The 26826-nt window shown below is 41.9% G+C and overlaps 1 protein-coding gene across 6 annotated transcripts in view; it reads left to right on the forward strand.

Moving 5' to 3' along the window:
• Positions 1–26826, forward strand: part of LOC124034241 (protein-methionine sulfoxide oxidase mical2b-like) — a 112786-nt gene that overhangs the window by 961 nt on the left and 84999 nt on the right. For 3 of the 6 annotated variants that reach the window (XR_006838543.1, XM_046347175.1, XM_046347189.1), the window contains exons 1-4: positions 4720–4946; positions 19038–19390; positions 25201–25408; positions 26366–26482. Coding sequence is in view for 5 of the 6 variants with exons in the window: in XM_046347175.1 (XP_046203131.1) it covers positions 19127–19390; positions 25201–25408; positions 26366–26482 (589 nt within the window). In the remaining variant the exon portion in view is untranslated. Of the gene's footprint in view, positions 1–4719; positions 4947–19037; positions 19391–25200; positions 25409–26365; positions 26483–26826 lie in introns of those variants that run through there. The other 3 variants (XM_046347147.1, XM_046347164.1, XM_046347155.1) reach the window with 2 other exon arrangements.

Consider the following 26826-nt stretch of genomic DNA (forward strand, 5'->3'; position numbering starts at 1 on the left):
GATCATATCTAGATTCACTTTGCTGTGTGGCTGCTTTGTCAAACAGAAGCTTTAATATGTTACTCCTCGAACACACTGACAGTGTCATTGCATTTTGGTACACCAGAAGTACATGAATTTCCGATGGAACGCTACATTTACCTTGCACCATTGCGTTGCAGTGAGTTCTCTGTGGTGCATGTGTTGGATTTATCGAACGTACGCATCAAACTGTATGTGTAGACGGCTTGACAGAAATGGTAGCAGAAGATGAATGTTAAACTTTTTTGCACACATATCCAGATGGTGCTGCGTACCATTTTGTGCAATGACGCTGTAGCTGTGATCAAGACATTTACAAAATAGCCTCCAACACTCTACTCAGCAAACTGGATGTAGTCTATCACAGTGCCATCCGTTTTATCACCAAAGCCCCATATACTACCCATGATTGTGTGAGAAGGAGAAGTTGATATGTCTCTGGAACTCAAGCCCTCCAAGTGGACAGCTGTCACTGGGCAAATAAACCATCATGCAATGTGGAGGAGTGCCCAGCCCTCTTTGAGTGTGTGTTTGTGTTATGTCTTTCCTAATCTCTCATGGGCAGACAAGTAAACATAAATGGTACCGTAGATTTAAGCAATAAGGCAGAAGTGGGTGTGGTATATGGCCAATATATCACGGCTAAGGACTGTTCATATGCATGACAGGGCTGTGTCCAACGCAGAGTGAAATATATCACAAACCCCTGAGGTACGTTATTGCTATTATAAACTGGTTACCAATGTAATTAGAGCAGTAAAAATAAATGTTTTGTCGTACCCGTGGTATACGGTTTGATGTACCAAGGCTGACAGCCAATCAGCCTTCAGGGCTCAAACCACCCAGTTTATAACTGTCTTTATACTATGGACACTGATAGCTAACTAGCAGAAATAGTTCCGGTGCTTGGATTTTTCGTCCATGGTTATTTGGACAAATCATGATTTCAAACATAGCCGCGGGAAGTAGGGGTGGTGAGGGTGCTGCAGCACCCCATGAAAAATATGAATTTAAAAAATGTATTTATAACAAAATATTCACAATAGTAGTGTACTGGGCATTTTCTAGTATTAGCATACCAATATAGACCGATTGTCACGTTCTGACCTTTATTTCCTGTGTTTTTGTATTTAGTTAGTATGGTCAGGGTGTGAGTTGGGTGGGCAGTCTATGTTTGTTTTTCTATGTTTTGGGTATTTCTATGTTTCAGCCTAGTATGGTTCTCAATCAGAGGCAGGTGTCATTAGTTGTCTCTGATTGAGAATCATACTTAGGTAGCCTGGGTTTCACTGTGTGTTTGTGGGTGATTGTTCCTGTCTCTGTGATTGCACCAGATAGGACTGGTTTAGGGTTTCTCACGGTTTTTGTTAGTTATCTCATGTGTAGTTTCTTTATAAATTAAAGAACATGAATAACCACCATGCTGCTTTTTGGTCCGCTTCTCTTTCACCAGAAAACCCTTACACCGATATACTGTAGATGTAGCACAAGCAAAACAAATGTATGCATCTTTGCTTTGACAAAAAAAAAGTAGTTATACTGTATAATTAAGTATCTTGCAGGATTAAATATTTGGAATTGTAAGAGTTGTTGCTCTGTCCCTTTCTCTGCCATTGTCATTCTAATGGAATCCAGAAAAAAACAAACCTGGTCCTCAAACATTTACAGTACCAGCCAAAAGTTTGGACACAAGGGTTTTTCTTTATTTTACTATTTTCTACATTGTAGAATAATAGTGAAGACATCAAAATGATGAAATAACACGTATGGAATCATGTACTGTAGTAACCAAAAAGGTGTTAAACAAATATGTTTTGTATTTTAGATTCTTCATAGTAGCCACCCTTTGCACACTCTTGGCATTCAGTATTTACTACCTCATGAAGCTGGTTTGAGAGAATGCCTATAGTGTGCAAAGCTGTCATCAAGGCAAATGATGGCAACTTTGAAGAATCTCAAATATATTTAGATTTGTTTTTTGGTTACACTTTTTTGGTTACTACATGATTCCATATGTGTTATTTCATTGTTTTGATGTATTCACTATTATTCTACAATGTAGAAAATAGTAAGAAGAAAGAAAAACCCTTGAATGAGTAGGTGTCCTAACTTTTGACTGGTACTGTATATTCCAGCTCTGATCATACTGAAAACTGAAATTGGGTAGAAGTTTCAATTAGCACCAGAATATGTGACCATTCCCAATGGCAATGTGTCCTATGACCACATATTCTGATATTTCACCCACACCTGTTGCTGACAGGTGTACAAAATTGAGCATACTGCCATGCAATCTCCATAGCCAAAAATTGGCAGTAGAATGTTTTTTGGAGCTCAGTGACATTCAGTGTGACACTGTCATAGGATGCCACCTTTCCAACAAGTCAGTTCGTCAAATTTCTGCCCTGCTAGAGCTGTTATTGTGAAATGGAAATGTCTAGGAGCAATAACAGCTCAGCTGCTAAGTGGTAGTTCACACAAACTCACAGAACAGGACCGCTGAGCTGTGTAGCACATAAAAAGAATCTGTCCTCACTACCGAGTCCTAATCTGACTCTGGATGCAACGTCAGCACAAAAACTGTTCATCTGGAGCTTCATAAAATGGGTTTCCATGGCCGAGCAAACACACACAAGCCTAAGATCACCATGCTTAATGCCAAGCATCGGCTGGAGTGGTGTAAAGCTCAACACCATTGGACTCTTTAGCAGTGGAAACGTGTTCTCTGGAGTGATAAATCACGCTTCACCATCTGGCAGTCAAGACGGACAAATCTTGGTTTGGCAGATACCAGGAGAATGCTACCTACTCCGATGCATAGTGCCAACGGTAAAGTTTGGTATGGAAGGAATAATGGTCTGGGGCTGTTTTCCATGGTGTGCTAGGCACCTTAGTTCCAGTGAAGGGAAATCTTAACGCTACAGCATGCAATGACATTCTAGACGATTCTATGCTTCCAACTTTGTGGCAACAGTTGGAGAAGGCCCTTTCCTGTTCCAGCATGACAATGCCCCCATGCATAAAGTGAGGTCCATACAGAAAGGGTTTGTTGAGATCGGTTTGGAAGAACTTGACTGGCCAGCACAGAGACCTGACCTCAACCCCATCGAACACCTTTGGGATGAATTGGACCGCTGACTGCGAGCCAGGTCTAATCGCTCAACATCATTTCCCAATATTCTTGTGGCTGAATAGAAGCAAGACCCTGCAGAAATGTTCCAACATCTAGTGGAAAGCCTTCCCAGAAGAGTGGAGGCTGTTATAGCAGCAAAGGGGGATCAACTCCTTATTAATGCTCAAGATTTTGGAAAGAGATGTTCAACATGGCAGTGTTGCCATTATTTATTTTTAAAAATCTTTACAATTCCAAAATAAACATGGCTCCAACTCCCGTATCACACACTCACAAACTGAAATCATGTGTTCATTCTACAATCAATTACTGAGCGGGAGACTCAAATATTGCATTATTTTGTATATAGGCAAACATGCAGTTGCTTCCTGTTCCAGTCATGTCTTTGGTCACATTCTTGTGGGGTGGGTCCTACAAAAACGCCCTAATGATTAGTTGACAATAGAGCCTTCCACGATGCAGGCAGGATGAAGTTGGCGAAGAGCAACTGCAGAAACTTGCAGTCAAAACTACATGACCTTTGGTCATATGATTTCTTTAAACATCATGCAGTCAGACATGTAGACACAAGTTGGATAAGTAAAAACTCCAACACACTTTATTAAAAGGCATTGGTCACCTTTATTTTTAACCTTTATTTAACTAGGCAAGTCAGTAAATAACAAATTCTTATTTACAATGACGGCCTCACCTGGACGACGCTGGGACAATTGTGCGCCGCCCTATGGGACTCCCAATCACGCCCGGATGTGATGCCTTGAACATCTGTTGGGGGTGTTCCCCTGCGCAGACGTTGCATGCATCAACCAATGGTTGCGTGCCATGTCATCTACTGTGCTACCATTTAGACAAAAGTTAACGCAATTGCTAAAATTCTTAAAAGTGAACTGTGTAAAAATAAAACAGTTTGTGTCCCTTGGCAATTCTACAGTCTATATTGGAAAAAGTTGCTGACAGTTGGTCCCAGGACTCGTCTGGCAATAATACTGCGTTCACAACCAAGTGGGATGGTGTAAATTACCAGTTGTGAAGTCGTATATAGCAGTTGGAGGCATTCAGGCATTCGTTGAGAAACAAAGATTGGCTAATGGCCAACAAGCTGCATCAACGATAAACTAAACATACAGCTATCATGCTTGTAAACAAAGTATAGTGTTAAAAAAACATGTTAATACATAGCTTTTTATAAATAGTGTTTTGTTGTTACATTCAACTTCCGAAATGCCGTTATCGAGGTAATTTCAATACTAGGTTACGTTAGAGGTCAGCATGTCAGAGAAGTCGTAGGTCAGTGATGATTGACGAGTTTCACAATAGTAATTATGAGTTGGAAGGGCGGTCAAGTAGATTTTACCCAGTCGTATGTAGACCGTCATTGTAAATAAGAATTTGTTCTTAACTGACTTGCCTAGTTAAATACAGGTTTAAAATTTTTTATTTTTTAAATTCGGTAAATACCACCTTCCCATTTGGTTTAATTGATGCATTCATTTACGCTCGCGTTTCCCCCAAGTACAGATTCCCATTGGACGCTATTACACTGAAGTACCGCCTTTTAAAGATTTGTTGGGCATTATCAAATAGTCATTGGTCATTATCTACAGCTCCCTTTTGAAGGCTACAACTTGAGTACATTTCAGTAGTCAACAGACTGAGCTAGAAGTTGGATACCTTGTTGTTAATTGCTCGGTGGACATTTGTAACGCCTGGAGGAAAGTGTTTTCTGGATAAAGCAAGGCGTCTTTATTGGGACAGCTGTCATTTTAAAGTTAGTTTCAATTCACACACAGATGTAAGTGACTGACAGCTTCTTTCTCATTTCATCGTGAATGTAGACTACCTCTGTCCGAATAACTGGAATGTTATCTAAAATTCCGTTGTATTCTGGTGATCTTTTAACACTAAACAAATTGCCTGTATATTCTATTCCATTTTTAGCTCGTATTATTTCTGTTCAACGTGTGCCACTAAAATATTTATACAATTATTTAAGAGATGCTATCGGGTTCTGAATACGGTATAATCGTGTTTGGTTACACCGTCCAAGTTGAAAAACATCATGCTCCATATTTTACAACCCTGCACTGTTGGAAAGTCAAGTGTGTTTATATGGTACATATCAGATTATTTGAGACTATTTTAACGATTCAAAAAGCCTTTTAGTCATCAATTTGCTTTGAAAAAACGTATTCAACAGGCTGTAGAAATTAATGTACGCAATTATCAAGTTGTTCACGCTGTAACCAAGGCTGTCTTGAGGGATGACTTTGGCTCTGTCTGATTTAAATACTAGTATATGATTTGTTAGGGAAATGGTGGTAATTGGCCTACCTCCCATCAACAGATCAGAGGTGAGTGGAGCAGGTGCCTCTGGACCTGTCATATAATTCAGATGGATTTAACAAACTACACCTAAACTCAGTCAGAAAGAAGTTAGTGACTTTGTCCCTTTCAGGTCATTATGAGCCGTTTGTGTTCATTCATGTGAATGCACATTTTGCAAGGGTGTTCAATTTGGGTGAGGGTTCAGTTCAGCAATGTACAGGTAACTGCCAAAATAAACACCAACTTAGTGTCTTAATAGGGCCTGGGCCACCACGAGCCAGAAACGCTTCAATGCACCTTGGCATAGATTCTACAAGTGTCTGGAACTCTATTAGCGGGATGTGATACCTTTTTCTTCCAAGCTAAACTCCATAATTTGATGTTTTGTTGATGTGGTGGATGTCACATACACATGGTTAGCAGATGTTAATGCGAGTGTAGCGAAATGCTTGTGCTTCTAGTTCCGACAATGCAGTAATAACCAACAAGTAATCTAACCTAACAATTCACAACAACTACCTTATACACACGTGTAAAGGGATCAAGAATCTGTACATAAAGATATATGAATGAGTGGTGATACAGTAAGGCATAGGCAAGATGCAGTAGATGGTATAGTGTACAGTATATACATATAAGAGTAATGTAGGGTATGTAAACATTATATAAAGTGGCATTGTTTAAAGTGGCGAGTGATACATCAATTTTCCCATATTAAAGTGTCTAGAGATGAGTCAGTATGTTGGCAGCAGCCACTCAATATTAGTGATGGCTGTTTAACAGTCAGATGGCCTTGAGATAGAAGCTGTTTTTCAGTCTCTTGGACCCTGCTTTGATGCACCTGTACTGACCTTCCCTTCTGGATGATAGCTGGGTGAACAGGCAGTGGCTCGGGTGGTTGTTGTCCTTGATGATCTTTATGACCTTCCTGTGACATTGGGTGGTGTAGGTGAACTGGAGGGCAGGTAGTTTGTCCCTGGTGATGCGTTGTGCAGACCTCACTACCCTCTGGAGAGCCTTACGGTTGTTGGTTAGAGCAGTTGCCGTACCATGCGGTGATACAGCCCGATAGGATGCTCTCGATTGTGCATCTGTAAAAGTTTGAGTGCTTTTGGTGACAAGCCAATTCAGTTTGTCTGTGATGTGTATGCCAAGGAACTTAGAACTTACTACCCTCTCCTACTGTTCCATCGATGTGGATAGGGGGGTGTTCCCTCTGCTGTTTCCTGAAGTCCACAATCATCTCCTTTGTTTTGTTGACGTTGAGTATGAGGTTATTTTCCTGACACCACACTCCGAGGGCCCTCGCCTCCTCCCTGTAGGCCGTCTCGTCGTTGTTGGTAATCAAGCCTACCACTGTAGTGTCGTCTGCGAACTTGATGATTGAGTTGGAGGTGTGCATGGCCACGCAGTCGTGGGTGAACTGGGAGTACAGGAGAGGGCTCAGAACGCACCCTCGTGGGGCCCCAGTGTTGAGGATCAGTGGGGTGGAGATGTCGTTACCTACCCTCACCACCGGGGGCGGTCCGTCAGGAAGTTCAGTACCCAGTTGCACAGGGCGGGGTCGAGACCCAGGGTCTCAAGCTTAATGATGAGTTTGGAAGGTACTATGGTGTTAAATGCTGAGCTGTAGTCGATGTACACATAGGTATTCCTCTTGTCCAGATGGGTTAGGGCATTGTGGTTGCGATTGTGTCGTCTGTGGACTTATTGGGGCGATAAGCAAATTGGCGTGGGTATAGGGTGTCTGGTAGGGTGGAGATGATATGGTCCTTGATTAGTCTCTCAAAGCACTTCATGATTACTGAATTGAGTGCTACGGGGCGGTAGTCGTTTAGCTCAGTTACCTTAGCTTTCTTGGGAACAGGAACAATGGTGGCCCTCTTGAAGCATGTGGGAACAGCAGACTGGGATAAAGATTGATTGAATATGTCTGTAAACACGCCAGCCAGCTGGTCTGTGCATGCTTTGAGGACGCGGATGGGGATGCCGTCTGGGCCTGCAGCCTTGCGAGGGTTAACACGTTCAAATGTTTTACTCACGTCGGCTGCAGTGAAGGAGAGTACGCAGGTTTTGGTAGCGGGCCGTGTCAATGGCACTGTATTGTCCTCAAAGCGAGCAATGAAGTTGTTTAGTCTGGGGAGCAAGACATCCTGGTCCTCGACGGGGCTGGTTTTCTTTTTGTAATCTATGATTTGACTGTAGACTCTGCCACATACCTCTTGTGTCTGAGCCATTGAATTGCGACTCTACTTTGTCTCTATACTGACGCTTAGCTTGTTTGATTGCCTTGCGGAGACAATAGCTACACTGTTTGTATTCGGTCATGTTTCCGGTCACCTTGCCCTGGTTAAAAGCAGTGGTTCGCTCTTTCAGTTTTCCGCGAATGCTGCCATCAATCCACGGTTTCTGGTTTGGGAATGTTTTAATAGTTGCTGTGGGTATGACATCGCCAATGCACTTGCTAATTTACTCGCTCACCATAAGCCTGATCGGATGTTAAGCGCTTCATCAACTCAGGAACCACACCTGTGTGGAAGCACTTGCTTTCAATGTACTTTGTATCGCTCATCTACGCAAGTGTTGCCATTATTTTGTAAAATATCTGTATATTGTTCTTGTCAGAACTGAAAAGCCCCTTTCAAAACATGCGTTCTGTAAACGACCACTAGAAAAACAATTGGCACAAGGAGCTTAAAGGTGCCATATGCAGAAATGGCTGTCAATTCTTGGATGCTAAAATTTGGCTATTTTGACAAAACAAGCAGTGAGAACGTTTCTTTAACCAAAAATATTGTATTTTCAGCTGTTTGAAGCTGGTGAACAAAAGTAAGATGCAAGAACAATGTTTAAGAACAGAAAGCATAGAAATTAAACTGATCTACCACTTAGACTTGCTTTCAATGTGAATGACAAATTTGTAAATCACATTTCTATGTGAATTTGGTGGGTTGCCCAAAAAGTTGCGTATTGCAGCTTTAAGTATGAGTGAAAGGTCGTTAGACAAATCCCTACCAAATGGTTATTTTCCTCTGACTATTACCAACTTAAAGGCGTGTTGAGACATCTTTGCACTACTTATTCATTTTATAGAGGCTAGAATTCAAAGTGTGAAACATTATATGAATGTATTTGTCACATTTGGTTTAAGATTTCCTGGGAACATGGCTGTTTAAAAACAAACCTGGCTCTGGCTGCACCAATATGCCCCATGTTTACCAAGTCCCTGGCTGTCGTTCCTGTCAACGTGACTTTAATCCTAAACCCTCTCAATGGCCAAAGCATTTTTCTATAAGGACCTCAATCCCATTGTTATGGTCGTGACTTTAATCTTTTAGCTTTTAATGTGAGCTTTTCATTATCTCACCCTTGTTGCCCATGTAAAAAATGTTACCCAAGCTCTGTCACTACTAGAGTAAGTCAGACTTATAAGGTCTGGGCCTGCATATCAGCCCAGAGGCAGGACAAAAATACATCAGGAGCTCGTGGTGTCACTCACAAACCGGATGGGTTTCCGTCAGATGATTTAAGGCCAATCTATTCTCTGTGAAGTTTGACTGAGACAGAAGCATGTGAGCGGGAGACAGACTTTTCCTTTTATACTATTATCACTGTGATTGCTTGTGTTTTTATTGGGAGACTTTTGTAGGATTGTATTTTACAAAGCACTGCATTACGCTCTTATTACTCCCAATATGATTGGCTTCCACCCTGAGTCTATTCCCTTATCTGCCTGTTTATTGACACCTGAGCTTGCAGTCTTGGTCAGGTTCTCAGTCAGTTTACACTTCTGTTACTTTGGTCTATCATTGGTATGTGTGAATACACTGCAGAGCTCTTTGATGCAGTTTTAATAATGCAATAGATCTACCGTTGAGGTAATTGATGTTTGTTGAAATATGTATATATTGTGGAGTGTTGAAGGTACAGTGATGGTGAAGTTTTGGCATGTGGTCATAACTGGGCAAATGCCAAAGTTGGTAACCGAATAACACTGAGGTATATTCTACTGTCATTCTGTTACCGAACTTTGCATCTGCACAGTTTTTCCAGTAAATGTTTTTATTTAATTTTCTGTGTAAATTGTTCAAAGTAGACCGATCTATGGTTTATTAAATTTTGATAGATTTTCCCCATTTAAGAAAAAAATCTGAGTCTCAGCCTAATTTCGTTACTGTGGAATCGCCATTATCTGAAAGCAAGAATTCCTTCCTGGATGTCTTTGCACTGTGCAGTAATTACCAATATAATTGGTCCTTCTCTACCAGCCCTCGCACCATTTCTCCCCTCACATATTTCATTTTCCACCCTAGCGGTTGGTAGCGGTCTTAAGCACCTGTTAACGCTTTGCCTTATTACATGAATGTGTGTCTATTCCAGTAAAAGTACATTTTATACTTGAGCCGAAAATGTGGTCGGAGGCTTCGTATGGAAGGTGTGACGCAATTGCGAAGCTCTCGAGGGCAAATTGAGCTCCGCACTGCTCAAACTTTGTAAAAATGCGGATGACTAAGTGTAGCTCTGCATTGACATGTTTCGTTGACTGTAGGCGGGGGCGGAAGGTCCTATATAAACTCACTTCCTTCACAACAGCTCAGTGAAGCCTTGACTTCTGCAGAGGCCATATCGCAGTAAATGCTGTATGGCCACTGCAGATGTGGTATTGACCATGTCGTCTTTAAGCCAAGGGAATAGCAAGTATGTGATTGCTTCATCGCTAGTTTATAGCTTATCCTGCCAAGGATGGGTGTGGGTGTTTATCTTGTTTGATGTGCATAGATTTGGTCTCTCGATGGTACTCCAGAGATGTCATTACGGCCTGTGTGGTAATGGCATGACCTACATACTCCCGGTCATTAAGGCTAACATATGAAACCGTCCATTGGGCAGACAGACTGGAGTTCATGTCAAGTAGGATGTTTTATATGATGTGGAATCTGTAGTAAATGCTAATAAACTAGGAGTATGACTATAGTGAATCTAAGTTTGAATGTTATTTGACTTCATAGATATGTCTGGAATGCTCTTTTTCAAGTTAGCTTATGTCCCTTTCCTGACTGGAGGAAAGGAACAACTGACCTGACTAATATAATTATATTTCATAAAGGGCATTCTCTGTTTCTTCTTTCTCCATTACAAATTATCCTGTCTATCCTGCAGCAGGTCCATATTTCATATCTCTGACATTCCTCCAGGGGATGTTTCCTGCCTGGGAGGAAACTGAGTGTGCTGGAGTTACTTAGCATCATATTAAAACCTGCATGTCACCAGCCAACCACTTTGAATTCCCTTTCACCACACCACTACTCTGACACGCCTAAATGCTTTGTGTGAGACTTGGGATTTTCCCCACGGAAGTAGAATGTCCTATGAGCTCTAGACTGTATTATGAAATTCCCATTGCCTGTACTGTAAAGAGATTGGTTTAAACAGGTTGTAGTGGTCTAGGGAGAAGTCTCTTTGCTTGGTGCTCAGAGCCAGTGAGCCAAGTCTTTTGAAGTGTTTTTCCCAAGTTGTCCCTGGCTCAGTCTCTGCCCAGGCACTTGTCGGCTCTTCTTTGGTAGATAAAAATGCAACAATTTCGTAGACTTTACTGAGTTACAGTTCATATAAGGAAATCAGTCAATTGAAATAAATAAATGAGTTACAGTTCATACAGATATGCATCTTGGTCAAATACAAAAAACAAGTCAGAAAACCAGCCCGTTGAAATAAATAAATTAGTGCCCTAATAGCTGTGCAAAGTTGCTGGATATTGGTGGGAACTGGAACTCTGTCGATCCAGAGCATCCCAAACATGCTCAATAGGTCTGAGTATGCAGGCCATGGAATAACTGGGACATTTCCAGCTTCCTGGAATTGTGCACAGATCCCTGTGACATGGGCCGTGCATTATGCGGAAACATGAGGTGATGGCAGCGGATAAATGGGATGACAATGGGCCTCAGGATCTCCTCATGGTGTCTCTGTGCATTCAAATGAAAATGCAATGGTGTTCATTGTCCATAGCTTAAGCCTGCCCATACCATAATCCCACCGCCGCCATGGGGCACGCTGTTCACAACATTGACATCAGCAAACCGGTCGCCCACACTACGCCGTCTGTGGTTGTGTGGCCGGTTGGATGTACTGTACTGGATGTGCTTTTGTGGGTTAACCTACATTGTCAGAATAACAAACCTTTATCAGTGATCAAACACACTTCCTTAAAAGGTCTTTAAGCAAGAGCATATGTTGAAATTCACAGCCTTACTTTTATCATATGCTGACGGAGGATATATGAACAGAACACTTTCCTTGTTCCAAATTGCCCTGGCTACTCCAACTCTCAGCTGAGGTAAAGGATGTTAACACATTTGAAAAGCAGGATGATTTTTAACGTTAAGTTACAGCCTGGCTGTTGCAAAAACCAACTCCTATCTAGCTGCTGTAACCAATAACCATGTCTTGTCTGTGCTTTGACAGACATTATACTCCTTGGTTAGCTCTACCTGTATACCAGTGGAGGCTACTGACGGGAGGAAAGCTCATAGTAATGGCTGGAAGGGAGTCAATGGAATGGTATCAACCACATGTTTGACTCTAATGACTCTTCCAGTCATTTATTATGAACTGTCATCCCCTCAGCAGCCCCCACTGCTGTATGCTCTTTCCTTATCTCAGGCTATGTCCAGGTAACCTACAGTGCCTTCAGAAAGTCTTCATACCCATTGACTTACAATAGATGTTTGTGTTATAGCATGAATAAAAAGTTGTCACCCTTCTACACAATACCACATAATGACAAAGAACATGTTTTTAGACTTTTGCAATTAAATTAAATACATATCTCATTTACATAAGTATTCACACCCCTGACTCAATACATGTTAGCTGTAATTGCTGCCAATGGTATTTCTGGGTGAGTCTGTTAGGAGCTTTCCACCCCTGGATTGTGCAATGTTTGTCCATTTAAAACGCATATATATTTTGATATTCTTCAAGTTAGTTCTTGATCATAGATAGACAGCCGTTTTCAAGTCTTGCCACAGATTTTCAAGCAGATTTAATTCAAAAGTGACTAGGCCACTCAGGAACATTCAATGTTGTGAACTCAAGTGTATATTTGGTCTTGTATTTTAGGTTATTGTCCTGCTGAGAGGTGAATTTGTCTCCCAGTGTCTGGAAAGTAGACTGAACCAGGTTTTCCTCTCTCTAGATCTTGCCTGTGCTTTGCTCTTCTCTTTTTATTTGTATCCTTAACTCCCTCGTCCTTCCCGATGACAGGCAAATTCATAACATATTGGATTTGGCCCAAACATAACACCTTTTGTATTCAGGACATAAAGCTAATTTCTTTGCCAGATTGTTTTTCAGATTTACTTTAGTATCTTATTTCTAAATGGAGGTATGTTTTGTAGTATTTGTATTCTGTAAAGGCTTCCTTTTTCATTCTGTAATTTAGGTTAGTATTGTGGAGCAACTACAATGTTCGCTTGTCTGTCAGTTTTCTCCTATCACAGCCATTAAAACTGCCACAGGATTGGTGGGTCCCCTTTGGGATGGTTGAGCTAACGTAGGCTAATGCGATTAGCATGAGGTTGTAAGTAACAAGAACATTTCCCGGGACGTAGACATATCTGATATTGGCAGAAAGCTTAAATTCTTGTTAATTTAACTGCACTGTCCAATTTACAGTGAAATAAAACCATGCTATTGTTTGAGGAGAGTGCACAGTTATGAACTTAAAGTTATTAGTAAACCAATTAGGCACATTTGGGCAGTCTTTATACAACAATTTTGAACAGAAAACAATGATTCATTGGATCAGTCTAAAACTGCACATACACTGCTGACATCTAGTGGCCCAAATTGTGCCTAGCCTAAAACAATACATTATGGCTCTTTTGTGTTTTCAATGATGGTACAAACAAAGTTGTTTCTTTTGTATTATCTTTTATCAGATCTAATGTGTTATATTCTCCTACATTCATTTCACATTTCCATAAACTTAAGATGGAGCTGGAGAAGGCAGACATTTTACGTGTCCCCACTCGATTGTGTTCTTTTGTAGTTTCTTCCGCGTAGGTCATCGATTTTATTGTCCAAAGATTGCACATTTGCTAGCAGAATGAAAGTAAGTGGGGGTTTATGCGTTCGCCTATGAATTCTCAGAAGCCAGCCCACCCTCTGTCCCATTTTTTAAAATCCACCTCTTCACACAAATCATGGGGATCTGGGGAGTTTTTCCTAGCCACCGTGCTTTTACACCTGCATTGTTTGCTGTTTGGGGTTTTAGGCTGGGTTTCTGTACAGCACTTTGAGATATCAGCTGATGTACGAAGGGCTATATAAATAAATTTGATTTGATTTGATCTGGGCCTGTTCCTGAGAAAGCAGTATATCTTTTTTGTCAGACTGGATTCTGCCAGTCTGTGGTGAGTAATCGCAGTCCTTATGTCCAGAAGTTATTTTCGGTCATAAGAGACGGTAGTGGCAACATTATGTACAAAAATAAGTAAATAAACCAACCAACTGGACATTCAAAACTGTAAAAACTTATGCTTCACAGAGTCGTGGCTGAACGACGACACGATCAACACTATCGGCAGGAACAGCGACGTCTGGTAAGACGAGGGGCGGCGGACTATGTATTTTTGTGAATTACAGCTGGTGCACGATATCTAAGGAAGTCTCGCGCAATTGTAGCTGGTGCACGATATCTAAGGAAGTCTCGCGCAATTGTATCTCATGAGAAACTGTAGACCACACTACCTACCTAGAGAATTTTATCTGTATTTTTCATAGCTGTTTACATACCACCACAGTCAGAGGCTGGCATTACGACAGCATTGAATGAGCTGTATTCCGCCATACGCAAACAGGAAAACGCTCATCCAGAGGCGGCACTCCTAGTCGCCAGGGATTCTGGACCACCTTTACTCCACACACAGAGACTCATACAAAGCTCACACTCCATTTGGAAAATCTGGCCATAATTCTATCCTCCTGATTCCTGCTTACAAGCTAAAATTAAAGCAGGAAACACCAGTGACTTGATCAATTACAAAAAGTGGTCAGATGAAGCGGAAGCTAAGCTACAGGACTGTTTTGTTAGCACAGAAGGAATATGTTCCGGGATTCCTCCGATGCTATGCCCTCCGAACCATCAAACAGTAGAAGCGTCAGTACAGGACTAAGATCAAATAATGTGTGGCAGGACTTGCAAACCATTAGACTACATAGGGATCACAGCCGAGAGCTGCCCAGTGACACAAGCCTTCCCAGAAGAGCTAAACTACTTCTTTGCTCGTTCGAGGCAAATAACACTGAAACATGCATGAGAGCACCAGCAGTTCCGGACGACTGTGTGATCATGCTCTCCGTAGCCGACGTAAGACCGGCTCCGTGCTCCGGGCATGTGCTGACCAACTGGCAGTTGTCTTCACTGACATTTTCAACATGTCCCTGATTGAGTCTGTAATACCAACATGTTTCAAGCAGACCACTATAGTCCCTGTGCCCAAGAACACTAAGGCAACCTGCCTAAATGAACACAGACCCGTAGCACTCGCATCTCTACATGAAGTGAAGTGCTTTGAAAGGTTGGTAATGGCTCACATCAACACCATTATCACAAACACTAGACCCACTCCAATTTGCATACCGCCCAAACAGATCCATAGATGATGCAATCTCTGTTGCACTCCACACTGCCCTTTCCCACATGGACAAAAGGAATTCATTGACTTCAGCTCATAGTACCCTCAAAGCTCATCACTAAGCTGTGTACCCTGGGACTAAACACCTCCCTCTGCAACTGGATCCTGGACTTCCTGACAGGCTGCCCCCGGGTGGTAAGGGTAGGTAACAACACATCCGCCACGCTGATCCTCAACCAGGGGGCCTTGGGTGCGTGCTAAGTCCCCTCCTGTACTCCATGTTCACTCATGACTGCACAACACCATCATCAAGTTTGCCGATGACACAACAGTGGTAGACCTGATCAACGATGAGACAGCCTATAGGGAGCAGGTCAGAGACCTGGCCATATGGTGCCAGGACAACAACCTCTCCCTCAATGCGATCAAGACAAAGGAGATGATTGTGGACTACAGGAAAAAGAGGGCCGAGCATGCCACCATTTTATCGACAAGGCTGCAGTGAAGTAGGTTGTGCTTCAAGTTATTGGTGTCCACATCACCAACAAACTAACATGGTCCAAACACCAAGACAGTCGTGAAGAGGGTACGACAAAACCTATTCCCCCTCAGGAGACTGAAAAGATTTTGCATGGATCCTTAGATCCTCAAAAGGTTCTACAGCTGCACTATTGAGAGCACTGGTTGCATCACTGCCTGTTATGGCAACCGCTCGGCCTCTAACCGCAAGGCACTACAGAGGGTAGTGCGTACGGCCCAGTGTATCACAGGGGCCAAGCTTCTTGCCATCCAGGACCTCTTGTACCATGAGGTGTCAGAGGAAGGCCCTAAAAATTGTAACACTCCAGCAACCCTAGTCATAGATTGTTCTCTCTGCTACCACATGGCAAGCGGTACCGGAGCGCCAAGTCTAGGTCCATGAGGCTTCTAAACAGCTTCTACCGTTAACCCCCCCCCCCAAGCCATAAGACTCAGGAACACCTAATCAAATGGCTACCTGGACTATTTGCATTGCCCCCTCCCTCTTTTTACACTGCTGCTACTCTGTTATCTATGCATAGTCACTTTAACTCTACCTACATGTACTTATTACCTCAGCTAACCGGTACCCCTGCACATTGACGCTGTATATAGACTTGCTATTGTCATTTTACTGCTGCGCTTTAATTACTTGTTACTTTTATTTATGATCTGCATTTTTTTTTTGTACTCGTGAGGTCTACCTGTTGTATTCTGCGCATGTGACTAATACCATTTGAATTTATTTTTTAAAATCAAGAATATGCATATCCTTGCTTCAGGTTCAGAGCTACAGGCAGCTAGATTTGGGTATGTCATTTTAGGTGAACATTTGAAAATGGTCCGATCCTTGAGGTTAACTCAAACTTTTTTTTGAAGTCACCATGGGCCTCATGGTGAGATCCCTGCGTGGTTTCCTTCCTCTCCCCCAACTGGGTTAAGAAGGACGCCTGTATCTTTGTAGTGACTGAGTGTATTGATACACCATCCATTGTGTAATTAATAACTTCACCATGCTCAAAGGGATATTCAGTGTCTGCTTTTTTTATACCCATATCAATATGTGACCATTGCGAGTCATTGGAAAACCTACCTGGTCTTTGTGGTTGAATCTGTTTGAAATTCACTGCTCGATTTAGGGTCCTTACAATTATCTGTATGTGTGGGAAACAAAGATGAGGTAGTTACTTAAAAAAAAAAAACATGTTAAGCACTATTGCGCGGAGGCGCACACAGTGAGTCCATGCAACTTATTTTGTGTCACTGGACTACACAGAATACCACCATCTCAATTTAATCAATTTTAAATTTAGGCTGTAACCCAGCAAAATATGGAAAAAGTCAAGAGGTGTGATTACTTTCTGAAAGTACTATACATGGACACAGCCGCTAACATGGTTGTTGTGTACCTAGCTGTTGGCTTTTTTCCCCCCCCAACAAACTCATGTGTCTTGTTCTAGTTTTTTCTACTCTACTTAAAACTGTTTCTACAAATGGAGGCAGATTGTGAGTGCGATATAATGCCAGACTCTCCCTGTGCAATTTCCCACAGTGCTTCAACCGGTTAAATATAGATTAGGCCGTGAACTATCCCATACCACTCTGACTCCCTGGAATTGTTTGTGTTACTGTGTGTATTCAACCCCCCCAGAGGAGGCGAAGTTGAAATGTGTGACAATTCCCAATCAAGCCTTGTAGTTAGATTTGATTTATCTTTTGACTGAGCTAAAACATCCCATGAGTGGTTCACTCCGGACAGAGAGAAGAGCAGTGTAGCTTGGAGAAGAGCAGCATCTGAATTTCAGTTCCAGAGCCTTTGCTAGATGAGATGTTGCGATCTGCCAAACGTGATTTGGTATGAGAGATGTGACACCACCTCTGGTCCACTAAAAGCAGTGGGGAGAAGAGGCCAGACTTCTCACTTGTTCGGGTTGCGCGCTCCTGCAGTCTGCACAGCCGTTCAACTGATCCAAATATCAAAGGGCATCATGTTTCAGACTTCATGGAAACTGCAGTCTCACCTACTTTAGAACTTTGATGGTTCCTTTAACCCATCCAGATGTACATTTCAATTGACATGACAGGCAGAGTCATTGAGTGGACGTATTATACATTGAATAACACAATTGATTTCCTTGGATACATCATGAGCACATGCTCCTACAATATGCTGCTTGAAATTGGTGGTATGTTTACTTGAAGAGGATGAATTACTGAATGATGACTAGTTGAATGGCGTAGCTTGTTCTGTTATTTGGGCAGGTAATGGGTGAGACTGCAGACGGAGGCACTGAAATGTGTGTACACTAACATTCAAAAGTTTGGGGTCACTTAGAAATGTCCTTGTTTTGAAAAACGTTTTTCTTGTCCTTTAAATTAACATCAAATTTATTTGTAAATACAGTGTAGACATTGTTAATGTTGTAAATGACTTGTAGCTGGAAAGAGCTGATTTTTATTTATTTTATGGAATATCTACACTAGGCGTACAGAGGCCCATTATCAGCAACCATCAAATCTGTGTTTCAATGGCACGTTGTTTTAGCTAATCCAAGTTTATCATTTTACGTCTAATTGTTCATTAGAAATCCCTTTTGTAATCATGTTAGCACAGCTGAAAACTGTTTTCTTGATTAAAGAAGCAATAAAACTGGCCTTTAAACTAGTTGAGTATCCAGAGCATCAATGGGTACGATTACAGGCTCAAAATGGCCAGGAACAAAGTACTTCTTCTGGAATTCGTCAGTCTGTTCTTGTTCTGAGAAATTAAGGCTATTCCATGCGAGAAACTGAAGATCTCGTACAACGCTGTGAACTACTCCCTTCACAGAACAGAGCAAACTGGCTCTAACCAGAATAGAATAGAAAGAGTGGGAGGCCCCGGTTGAAGCTGCCATTTGAGGACTTGTGAGGTGCCTGTTTAATGGGCCTTGTCATGACAGCTCTGAAACATCTCCAGCTATGCAAATTAAGGATATTTATGATGTTTTATGCAACAGCATCCTCCGTGCTTTAAACAGGATGTACTATTTCAACTTCTGTTTCGCTGTGATTGGTCAGTGGAAATGTGGGTTCACAATGAGAATATTATATGAAGGAGTGCATGTTGTATTGTGTCTTGAGAACATGCTAGAGATATTACATACATTTTAATGTGACATCTTGTTTATATTGTTTTTAAATGTCCAGTAACATAATCAAGCGACAGGGTGCAAATTATTCTTGTGGACTTTTTAAGAAAAGTAATTTGTCATGTTTTATTAAGCGTGCTATTAATTACCATGTAACATTATTACTGGGGAGACCATATCACAGAGCAAATGTCTAGATTACTTTTGTCAATAGTCTTGAGTGTGGAGTGGAGCTGTAATAAAATCTAATGCCATTTTCCTTTCCAGAAGCCGCTGAGATGGCAGTTGTCATAGTCTAAGCCTGTCAGGGCTGGGGCCGGAGTGAGGAACTGCCCAGACAGTCTCCAAAGCGGAAGATGTGTGAAACAGAGGATGAGAGGAGTGCTCAGGCCAGGCAGCTCTTTGAGAACTTTGTCCAGGCGTCCACATGTAAGGGCACTATGCAGGCCTTTAGTATCTTATGCAGGCAGATGGATCTGGACCCGCTGGACTACAGGAACTTCTACAGCAACCTCAAAGCCACGGTCACCAACTGGAAGGCCAAGGCCCTCTGGACCAAACTGGACAAGAGAGCCGGCCACAAGGAGTACAAGAAAGCCCAAGCCTGTGAGGGTACAAGGGTAAGAAAGCACCCAAGCTTTTACACAGTGGAGGCTTCTGAGGGGAGGTTGCCTCATAATAATGTCTGGAATGGTACAATGGAATGGTATTCCGCTCCAGGCATTACCACGAGCCCGTCCTTCCCAATTAAGGTACCACCAACCTGTGCTTTCACAGTAACGCTGACTCAGGCGTCGCTCCAGAATCTCCCATAAGTGTTCAATTGTGGGTAGGGGTAAAAGCAATCAGGATATACTGTATAATAAACAGTAGCAGCAGCGTGCGTGCATGTGTGCGGCGTCAATATTTGTATGATGGATTGTCAGTGTAGAGTCTAGTGAGTGTGCAAGGGAGTCAGTGCAAAACAATTTAAATAAATATTGGGTCAATGTAAATGGGTGCATAGCCATAGTAGCCAAAATAATGGCCTGCCCAGCATTTTTATACATAAGCATGATGAGATGTTATTTGTGTAATTAACATCGGCACCACCGCTGTGTGGAAGCAGCTGCTTTCAGTATAATTTGTTTCCCTCGTGTACTCAAGTGTTTCCATTATTTTGGCAGTTACCTGTCGAAGCCTAAAATGAATTAACCCTATATTTGCCTTTGGACAGACCTTCCACATTGGGATTGAATACATGATATTCTCCATGCTAATGTCCCATATCTGCATAAGGAATGATGATTCATAGCTGGTTGGTTTTTGATTTATAACTTCCCTGTGTCAGATGTAGCGAAGAGTCTGGTCAGTCTGTGATGGAATAGGCTACTTTTTGTCTAATTCTTTACTACTCTTTACTACTTTACTACTTTTCTTTACTACTACTTTTATTTTTTTATGTAATTGAAGCCCTGTGACATCAATTCACATTCACTTAACTCTTAATAGTTTACAACTTGAAAGTTATGTTCTTACTTACACGTTTTTGACCAACATTTTATATTTGTAATGATTTCTTATTATTTCCTGCCAAGGCAGCAGCTACTCTTCCTGGGGTCCAGCAAAATTAAGGCAGTTATGCAAAAGAGGTTAAGTACTATTTACAGGATGTTAAAGTACTGGTTGTACAGTAGGTTCATAATGTGACTTCTATTTCATGGTAATGTTATGCTGCACGACCAATTGTTGCTGTGTATTTCTTATACTGTTTTGAGATGATATCCCTACACACCCAGCTGGTAGCCGCTTCTTATTGGAGCAGTATGGAGAACAGCTACACTGCACACGTCCACAGGATCATGTCAAACAAGGAAAGCATGATCAACCTCACATATGAAACAAATTCTTTGACAGTGCAAAATCAGCAAATCCATTACGACAGAATGTAGTTGATAATGCAGGCTGTTTTAAAAATATATTTTCTGCTCATTTTAGGTGTACGTGTTCTTGAATGTTTAGCGTAGTGTTTGAATGACTTAATTCTCAGAGGAAAATATTAGAGGTCCTAAGGGAAGGATGCTGGAGTTAGATAGGCCTAGATGACAGTGAGACTCTGGGTGGTGCTTGTCTGATAGTCTACAGTTGTGGCCAAAAGTTATGAGAATGACACAAATATTAATTTTCAGTCTGCTGCCTCAGTTTGTATGATGGCAATTAGCATATACTCCAGAATGTTATGAAGAGTGATCAGATGAATTGCAATTAATTGACAAGTCCCTCTTTGCCATGCAGATGACCTGAATCACAAAAAAAAATTTCCACTGCATTTCAGCCCTGCCACAAAAGGACCAGCTGACATGTCAGTGATTATCTTGTTAACACAGGTGTGAGTGTTGACGAGGCAGGAGATCCCTCATGCTGATTTTGAGTTTGAATGACAAACTGTAAGCTTCAAAAGGAGGCTGGTGCTTGGAATCATTGTTCTTCTGTCAACCATGGTTACCTGCAAGGAAACATGTGCCGTCATCTTTGCTTTGCACAAAAAGTGTTTCACAGGCAAGGATATTGCTGCCAGTAAGATTGCACCTAAATAAACCATTTATCAGATCATCAAGAACTTCAAGGAGAGAGGTTCAATTGTTGTGAAGAAGGCTTCAGGGCGCCCAAGAAAGTCCAGCAAGCGCCAGGACAGTCTCCTAAAGTTGATTCAGCTGCGGGATCGGGGCACCACCAGTACAGAGCTTGCTCAGGAATGGCAGCAGGCAGGTGTGAGTGCATCTGCATGCACAGCAAGGCAATGACTTTTGGAGGATGGCCTGGTGTCAAGAAGGGCAGCAAAGAAGCCACTTCTCTCCAGGTAAAACATCAGGGACAGACTGATATTCTGCAAAAGGTACAGGGATTGGACTGCTGAGGACTGGGGTTAAGTCATTTTCTCTGATGAATCCCCCTTCTGATTGTTTGGGGCATCTGGAAAAAAGCTTGTCCGGAGAAGACTTGTCCGGAGAAGATAAGGTGAGCGCTACCATCAGTCCTGTGGAATGCCAACAGTAAAGCATCCTGAGACCATTCATGTGTGGGGTTGTTTCTCAGCCAAGGGAGTGAGATTTTGCCTAAGAACACAGCCATGAATAAAGAATGGTACCAACACATCCTATAAGAGCAACTTCTCCCAACCATCCAGGAACCGTTTGGTGACGAACAATGCCTTTTCCAGCATGATGGAGCACCTTGCCATAAGGTAAAAGTTATAACTAAGTGGCTCGGGGAACAAAACATCGATATTATGGGTCCATGGCCAGGAAACTCCCCAGACCTTAATCCCATTGAGAACAAATTCCATGGACAACTATTTTCTTGCCTCCCATTTTTAAGTGAGATTATGGTTTTTGTTTTACATTGCTGTAGTGACTGGAATTGTTTTGGTTCTTATGCTTGCTTGTTTATGTACCAAATTTAGATTTGCATATCCTATTCATTCAGAATGGTTCACACCCGAGTGGTGCAACGGTCTAAGGTACTGTATCTCAGTGCTTGAGGTGTAACTAAAGACACCCTGGTTCGATTTCGGGCTGTATCGCAACTGGCCTTGATTGTTGACCCTCCATACCTTTTGGAAAGCATCGCCTTCTATATTTCATAAATTCAACATACAGTACCAGCCAAGTTTGGACACCTACTCATTCAAGGGGTTTCCTTTATTTTCTACAAGGTAGAATAATAGTGAAGACATCAAAACTATTAAATCATCTAGTAACCAAAAAATTGTTAAACCAATCGATATGTTTTATATTTGAGATTCTTCAAAGTATTCACCCTTTGTCTTGATGACAGCTTGGTGCACTCTTGGCATTCTCTCAACCAGCTTCATGAGGAATGTTTTCCAACCGTCTTGAAGGAGTTCCCACATATGCTGACCACTTGTTTGCTGCTTTTCCTTCACTCTGCGGTCCCACTCATCCCAAACAGTTAGGTTGAGGTCGGGTGATTGTGGAGGCCAGGTCATCTGATGCAGCACTCCATCGCTCTCCTTGGTCAAATAGCCCTTACACAGCCTAGAGGTGTGTTGGGTCATTGTCCTGTTGACAACAAAAATTATAATCCCACTATGGGCGAACCAGATGGATGGCATATTGCTGCAGAATGCTGTGGTAGCCATGCTGGTTAAGTGTGCCTTGAATTCTAAATAAATCAGTGAGTCAACAGCAAAGCATCATCACACCTCCATGCTACACGGTGGGAACCACACATGCAGAGATCATCCGTTTACCTACTCTGCATCTCAGACTCAGCGGTTGGAACAAAATCTCAAATTTAGAATCCCGAGAAAGGACAGATTTCCACCGGTCTAATGTCCATTGCTCGAGTTTCTTGGCTCAAGCAAGTCTCTTCTTATTGGTGTCCTTTAGTAGAGGTTTCTTTGCAGCAATTCCACCATAAGGCCTGATTCATGGTCTTCTCTGCACAGTTGATGTCTGTTACTTGAACTCTGCTGCCCAAATAAATGTAATTCTGAGCTGCAGTTAACTAATGAACGTATCCGTTGTAGCAGAGAACTCTTTCTTTCCTGTGGCGGTCCTCGTGAGAGCCAGTTTCATCATAGCACTTGTTGGTTTTTGCACTTTCAAAGTTCTTGACATTTTCCGTATTGACTGACCTTCACGTCTTAAAGTAATGATGGACAGTCCTTTCTCTTTGCTTATTTGAGCATAATAGGGTTTACTTCTGTATACCCCCCTACCTTGTCACAAAACAACTGATTGGCTCAAACGCATTAAGAAAAATAAATTCCACAAATGTACTTTTAAACAAGGAACACCTGTTTAATTGAAATGCATTCCAAGTGACTACCTCATGAAGCTGGTTGAGAGAATGCAATGGGTGGCACCTTGTGAGAATCTCAAATGTAAAATATATTTAAGTTAAAATTAACACTTATTTTGGGGGGTTAGTACATGATTCCATATATTATTTCATAGTTTTGTTGTCTTCACTATTATTCTACAATATAGTAAACATAAAGAACCCCTGGAATGAGTAGGTGTGTGTACAAACGTTTTACTGGTACTGTATTTGTTAAGTAGTGCAGCACTATTAAGGGATCTTGGATTTCACGTGTGCCTAGGGACCCATGAACCAATCAGGGTTGGGTTTTGTGTTTGAAAGTGATGAAATATCACCATATGTTTACATTGTACAGATGTTAACAAAACATGTTCATTATGAAACTAGGCCTGGTCTTTTGTGAAATCCCTCATCTGGGCATCGTGTCTGAACCTGAATGGCACTGGATACACCTCTGTATGGAAGCACCAGTTTCTCACAGCTGCAGTGTAGACAAAATAGACTTCTAAGTAAACAAGGAAACTTGTATTTTGCCAGACCTTTAAAAACACTGCTGTCTCACGTGGGTAAACACCTGAGTATTGGCCCTGCCAGACTTGCAGGACTTAACTCATCATCCTTATTGTTGTGTCCAGTAAAAGTGACACAATCATTCCCCCCCCTTGACACCTTTGTTTGGTCTAAATGGGCTTTAATTCTGTTGAATACTATGCATGCTGAGATTTTGCAAGCTGTGTAGTTGAAATACCACAGGTCAAGTCTCTAGTAATAACAACCTCATGAATGGCACGGGAGGACTTAGTTTGACTGGAATCAGCTGACCCCTTTCAGCAACTGGTTGTCTGGTGAGACAAATCCCCCATAATGCAAAGCAGACATCCATGCACCATGTCCAAGTGCGGTCAGTCAAACCCACCAAACTCGGGGCCGGACTAGCCTAGTAACCTTCAAATACCTGACACACAGATGTTTGAGTCACAACCAAATCAACTCTAAACACACATTGTGGTTTTTGGTGTCATTCTGTTACCAAACTTTTGAATCTTCAAGAACAGTGAAGTAAATGTGGTTTGTAATATTTCCTGTGGAATTTGTTAGTCGTCCTTGTGCATAGTGTTATATGGTCTATTTAACTTTGCAATCGTTGTTTTTTGTTTTTGCGTACTTAGATTGTTCACTTGAATAATGTGTCCGCATCAATCTGTTACCGTGGAGTTGCCCACATGACAAGCCAACAACTACGGCAGAGGATAAGGTCATCTCAATGCTCTGTCATGCCTTCAGAGGGCAGTGGATCACACCAGCGAAATGACTGAAGTGGTTCTGTTTTATTGTAGAATATGAAACCTGATTCATAACTGGGACCTATATGCTGTATTGGTATGTTCTCCTTATGAGGCCTTGTTTTAATCTTTTGATGTTTAATATCAGAGATTGCAATAAAACCTCAACATTAGTTCTATTGTATGTAGCTAATAGCATTTTCTGTAATCTCACCTAATTTCACCTCCTGCAACAGTTTGTTGATCATGTGAGATGTTTTTCCTGGTTTTAATTACAGTTTGTATTGTATCTACTGATGACAAAGTGTGTCTCTCTCAAGTGTCTGATCATCGGAGGGGGCCCCTGTGGTCTGCGTACGGCCATTGAGCTGGCTCTGCTGGGGGCCAAGGTGGTGGTGATAGAAAAGAGGGACACCTTCTCCAGGAACAACGTGCTGCATCTGTGGCCCTACACCATCCATGACCTCAGGGGCCTCGGGGCCAAGAAGTTCTACGGCAAATTCTGTGCTGGAGCCATAGACCACATCAGTAAGTATTGTACTGCTAATATCATTCTTCATCTCATAGGAAATGATGTTAAGTAATGTTATTCTTCCTTGTTTTGGTGTTCTGCTGGGGAAAACTGACGGAAGTTGAATGTGGCTGAAATGTTTATCAGATGGTAACATTGTTACATGATCTCTTCCTCACTCACTCCACGTTCTACAGTTGGATTTGTTTTTAAATATATATCTGGCTTGCTCTGCTAAGAAATCTGACGTGCGTGTGTGAGCGTTATCAACTGCGTTATCTCCCTGCAACTGCCGTGCCTTAGATAACAACATGCAAAGTGGAGGAGCCCATAAATGCAAATGCTGTGTGTTTCAAAACCACTGCTGAGACAAACTGGCCTTCTGGTGTCATTTATCGGAATATTTGGCAACTGGATGAAATACCCCCCCCCCCCACGGAAATGTTTCTATAGAGATGTCCATCTTGTTCCTATGAGGCTTATTCTATCCCCATGTATGATATGCTGCCTTTCCTAACCCTCTGCTTTAGTAACATAGTCCTAAATACTCGCTGATGTGGACAATGTTTCTCAGGTTAACTTATAAAGTTGAAAACAATAGACTTACCAGCTGCAAGCTAGCTACACCTCAGAATGTAGTATCAGTTCACTAACCCTTTATCTTGAAGCCTAGTAAGGCCACAGGTTATTAGACTAATTGTGTGTAGTTGGATAAGTGTCAATTCTAAACTGTGGTTCTCGCCTTGAATGCTGATTGGCTAACAGCCGTGGTACATTAGACCGTATACCAAGGGTATGACCAAAAGTTTATTTTTACTGCTCTAATTACATTGGTAACCAAATTTTAATAGCAATAAGGCACCTCAGGCTTGTGGTATATGGCCAATACACCACAGTTTAGCTGTGGTATGTTGGCTATATACCACACCCCCTCTGGCCTTGTTGCTTAAATTATACTTTATATGTGTCTGAAGGTATTCGCCAGCTCCAGCTCATGCTACTGAAGGTCTCCCTCATTGTGGGGGTGGAGGTCCATGTCAACGTGGAGTTTGTCAAACTGTTGGAGCCACCGGAGAACCAGGAGAATGAAGGTGACTCTTTTGGTTCAGTCAGAAAATGCAGTGTTTCCCACCCCTGGAAAGGAACTGGTCATGTTTTTCGTCTTTCTGTCGAACACATTTCACTCCAACACAGTGATATCAGGTCCAGCATCCGTCTGTGAAAGCATGGTTCAGCATTTTAAACCTCCGTGCCATGTTAACATAACCTTGGCAATCAGCATTAGACAGCTAGTGTTTACAACTGTTTGTTTCATGCTTAAATGTTTGTTAGAAATCTGCTTTTTACATTTCTGTTAATTGTTGTTCATATTGAGTTTGTATGGTTAACACTTGCTGGTCTTTCTCTCCCTCAAACCCTGGTACTTGATCAAAAT

Source organism: Oncorhynchus gorbuscha, linkage group LG01 (assembly GCF_021184085.1).
Source record: "Oncorhynchus gorbuscha isolate QuinsamMale2020 ecotype Even-year linkage group LG01, OgorEven_v1.0, whole genome shotgun sequence".
NCBI lineage: Eukaryota > Metazoa > Chordata > Actinopteri > Salmoniformes > Salmonidae > Oncorhynchus > Oncorhynchus gorbuscha.